Genomic DNA, 4,598 nt, shown 5'->3' with positions numbered 1-4,598 from the left:
GGGAGTTGGTTCAGGAGCCAGGGTGGCTGCAACAGAGGAAAAGCTGGTGTTTTCCCCAGTTTACTCAAGTAAAAATTTTGCTTTCCATGGGGGCACTGCAGGGTCCCTCCCGATCATTAAGGGATCGTTAAGGGAAAGGAAAGTCCCCGGTTCCTTGTCGGTTTGGAGTAAACAAAAGCTACAGTGGAACAGGCCCTATCTTGCCTCAGTCAGAGTTCCTCAATTGAGGGATAAAGGTCACCAATGTGCCTGCTTCTGGAAAGGGGTGGGCACTGGGGAGGTCGACGGCGTCAGTGCTTGGATCTGCCACAATTAGTTGGGTTGAAATAAGAAAGTGAAAGCTCAGGAAATCCTGAGAAACCCTCTTCCCTTTTTTGGAAGGTGCTACTTAGCGGGGCACGGGAAAACCCCAGATCCCCCCAAATCAATTGAGGAGCTGGGCGGCGAAGAGGGAGAAGCGGCCGGGCCTGGTCCACGGCGCCCTGGGGTAGGCGAGCCATGGAGAAGTTTCGGGAGGTGTTGAACCTGCACCTCAAACACCGCAACGCTCTGGGCTACTGCCTGGTGAGCCTGCTGACGGCGGGCGGGGAGCGCATCTCCTCCACCGCGGTGTTCCGGTGCCCGTGCAGCGCCGCCTGGAACCTGCCCTACGGCCTGGTCTTCCTGCTGGTGCCGGCGCTGGCGCTCTTCCTCCTGGGCTACGTGCTGAGCGCGCGCACCTGGCGCCTGCTGACCGGCTGCTGCGCGCGGGGCTACGACGGCGCGGGGCTGCGCGGGGCCCTGGTCTTCGCGCAGATCAGCGCCACGGCCGCGGTGGCGCCGCTCACCTGGGTGGCCGTGGCGCTGCTCGGGGGCGCCTTCTACGAGTGCGCCGCCAGCGGGAGCGAGGTCCTGGCGCGGCACCTGTGCCAGGGCCGCGACCTGCGCTGCGCCGCCCAGCTGCCGCTGGTGCCCTGCCAGCAGGCCCAGGAGCCCGACGTGAAGGAGCTGCAGAGGGAGCTGCAGAAGGAGCTCACCGCCCACTCGCAGGTCGGGCGCCCGCGCAGGATGCGGGGCGGGGGGTCGGAGAGGGACTGGCTTCTGCGGGGCGGCCGGGGAGGTGGAAATGCGCGCCCTTGCTCCTGACGCCGAAGGCAAGCTAACTAGAAAGGCTGTTGGCTTCAAATGAGCCAATGGGCAAATCTGTCTATCATCTATCTTCCCAGGGCTTCCCAGGTGGCGCTAGTGGGAAAGTGCCAATGCAGGAGACCTAAGAGATGAGGGTTCCATCCCTGGGGAAGGAAATGGCAACCCTCTTTGGTATTCTTACCTGGAGAATCCCATGGACAGAGGAACCTGGCGGGTTACAGTCCATAGGGTCGCAAAGAGTCAGACTCCACTGAAATGACTTACCACAGCACATCATCTATCTTTCTTTCTTTCTCTCTCTCTCTCTCCCTACCCCCTCCCTCCCTCCCTCCTTCCGTCTCTTCCCCTCTCTCTCATTCTTTCATCTCGGTGCTATTTCTTTCTTTTTCCCCCTTTAATTGGGGTGTAGTTGACTTACAATATTATGTTAGTTTTAGTCTTACATATGTGTGTGTCTTCAGAGTCTCTTCCCTTATGAAAGTTAAAGTGAAAAAATAGCTCAGTCATTTCCGACTCTTTGAGACCCAATGGACTGTAGCCTACCAGGCCCCTCCGTCCATGGAATTTTCCAGGCAAGAGTACTGGAGTGGGTAGCCATTTCCTTCTCCAAAGGATCTTCCCGACCCAGGGATCAAACCCGTGTCTCCCGCATTGCGGGCAGACGCTTTACCATCTGAGCCACCTAGGAAGTCCATGATAGGTTTTTATAAAAAATGAGTATAACTAATGAAAAGAGGAAGGCACTCGGGCACTCTGTTGTGTCAGGCACGTGCCCCACACCCGACACCTTGCTGGGTCCTTTATCTCTCTTATTATTCTCTTTTGTCTTTACAGCAGGTACATTGAGTCCAGGTCTGGCTGACTTTAAAACCATCACCCCACACTGCTTCTGGGCTTGTAAAGCTCAGAAGTTCTTAGAAATGAATACTTGCTTCACTGGATTTTCTGAAATTCCACATTTTGAGTTCCAGGGATTCCACATATAAGCTCCTCCATGGATCCTTTACATGACTCGGAAAAAGACTGACTTGTCAAGCAAGCAGTTCTACTGAGGGGTGGGGGGAGGGGTTACTGCTACATCTTTCTCTTAAGGGAATAAGACCTAACTGTTGCTTGTTCATCATCTTAACTCTGAGGAGTTCAAACTTTACCTGTTGATTTAAAAGTTTCTTTTCAAAAAAGTGACTAAATCGCCATTTTGTTGTGTTTACCTAAGGTGTTAGGCTGGGTCCTGATAGCCGTTGTTATCATCCTCCTCCTGATTTTTACATCAATCAGTCGGTGCCTGTCTCCAGTTAGTTACCTGCAGCTGAAATTTTGGAAAATCTACTTGCAACAGGAGCAGCAGATTCTTAAAAGTCAAGCCACAGAACATGCAACGCAACTGGCAAAAGAAAATATCAAATGTTTCTTTGAGTGCTCACAGCCACAGGAATACAACACTCCAAGCATTAAAGCCTGGCAGCAGATTTCATCACTATATACTTTCAATCCAAAGGAGCAGTACTACAGCACTTTGCACAAGTATGTGAACAAAAAACAGAAGAATCAAACTAGCACGTCTTCTGAAGAAGATGCAATGGTTCCTGTTCTTGGTTTTGTAGATTCATCTGATATGAACAGCGTTGCAGACTTATGACCTTGTTAATGAATGGGAAAAGAAAGCTCTTCTGAATTATTGATTCCTTTAAAAAAATAAATGTGGGTATTGTTTATGACTCCTCTGTTTGATCTCCCAAGTTATGGGAACATAGAATATTAAATAAAATAGAAATTTAGAACTTTATCTCTCTATTATTTTATTTAAAAAGTAAGCAAGGTTAAATGGTTCACTTAATGTGACAGTTCAATTCATATCAGTTGCTCAGTAGTGTCCAACTCTTTGTAACCCCATGAACCGCAGCATGCCAGGCCTCCCTGTCCATCACCAACTCCTGGAGTTTACCCAAACTCATGTCCATTGAGTCGGTGAAGTTTCAGCTTCAACATCAGTCCTTCCAATGAACACCCAGGACTGATCTTTAGGATGGACTGGTTGGATCTCCTTGCAGTCCAAGGGACTCTCAAGAGTCTTCTCCAGCACCACAGTTCAAAAACATCAATTCTTTGGTGCTCAGCTTTCTTTATAGTCCAACTCTCACATCCGTACATGACCACTGGAAAAACCATAGCCTTGACTAGACGGACCTTTGTTGGCAAAGTAATGTCTCTGCTTTTTAGTATGTTGTCTATGTTGGTCACAGCTTTTCTTCCAAGGAGCAAGTGTCTTTTAATTTCATGGCTGCAATCACCATCTGCAATGATTTTGGAGCCCAGAAAAATAAAGTCAGCCGCTGTTTCCACCGTTTCCCCATCTATTTGCCATGAAGTGATGGGACTGGATGCCATGATCTAAGTTTTCTGAATGTTGAGCTTTAAACCAACTTTTTCACTCCCCTCTTTCACTTTCATCAAGAGACCCTGGAACTAAATCAGAATATTTATATCCCTAGCCTATTTGCTATAATGCTGCTTTCAAATAAAACAATTTAGTAGTGAAAACAGCAAAGTAACAATTGAACATCATCCCTTTCTTTAAGGTATCTGATGTTAATTTCAAATTCACTTTTGTGCAGACAACACATTGTTTGGGTCTTTAAAATCCTGGCTTTTAAAAAGCAAAGTAATTGAGCATGGCTCATGTTTAGCCCTTCTTCCTCTTTAGGCAGAGCCTTGCTTCTGCCTCCATTTGCCTCTTGTAGCATAGGGGCCATTATTTAGCACTGGTCAGCAGAATGGGATATTCCGTTGTTGAGCACTGTATATTGCAAGAAAGTTGGCAGCAGAAACTGCACAATCCATTTTTTTTCTATTGCCTACTGAATGATTTTGAAAATCATATGTCTACTTTCATTTTTGCTTCATTTAAAAATTTCTTCAGTATATTCTTCTCTTCAATATTTTTCCTGGCCTATCATTTATACTCATGTATAATATTATATTCAATTGTGTCATATGCTCTCCATTTGATTGACTTATGTTCCACTTTCTCTTGCATGGTCTTTAATATTATTGTGAAAGTATATACGTTTAAGATAAAAATGATTATAAGAGAGAACTATGTGAAAGAAAAAGTGAAATTACCTCATTCTTTTGCCATATGTTCTTCTCAGAAAAAGCTGCACATTTTGTGTGTACATGAGCATTATCTCTTACTATAAATGGGATTCTGCAGCTTTTTCACATAAAATATCATTGTTCCATGTGTATAAATACATAGCAATTTATCTCCTGAAAAATTACTGCATAGTATTCTACTGAGGAGTAGGAAATGACTTCTTTTTTGTTAGAAACGAATATACACACTCATGTGCACATTCATACAGTATACAGAGATAAGCACAAGGCTTCCTTGGTGGCCTGGTGGTAGAGACTCTGACTACCAATGCAGGACACATGGGCTTGATCCCTGATCCAAGAAGATTCCATGT

General features: G+C 46.4%; 1 protein-coding gene across 1 annotated transcript; it reads left to right on the top strand.

Annotated features, from left to right (window-relative positions):
* Positions 1-281: 281 nt before the first annotated feature.
* CALHM6 (calcium homeostasis modulator family member 6) lies at positions 282-2,914 on the top strand. Its single transcript, XM_043890155.1, has 2 exons — positions 282-1,029; positions 2,345-2,914. Exons 1-2 carry the CDS (start codon positions 499-501, stop codon positions 2,765-2,767), a joined length of 954 nt encoding a protein of 317 aa, XP_043746090.1. The 5' UTR covers positions 282-498; the 3' UTR covers positions 2,768-2,914.
* The last annotated feature ends 1,684 nt before the right edge of the window (positions 2,915-4,598 follow it).

The sequence above is a fragment of the Cervus elaphus genome, chromosome 28 (genome assembly GCF_910594005.1).
Source record: "Cervus elaphus chromosome 28, mCerEla1.1, whole genome shotgun sequence".
Taxonomy (NCBI): Eukaryota; Metazoa; Chordata; class Mammalia; order Artiodactyla; family Cervidae; genus Cervus; species Cervus elaphus.
The sequence above is the reverse complement of the archived record's forward strand: the minus strand, read 5'-3'. Positions and strand labels throughout refer to the sequence as shown.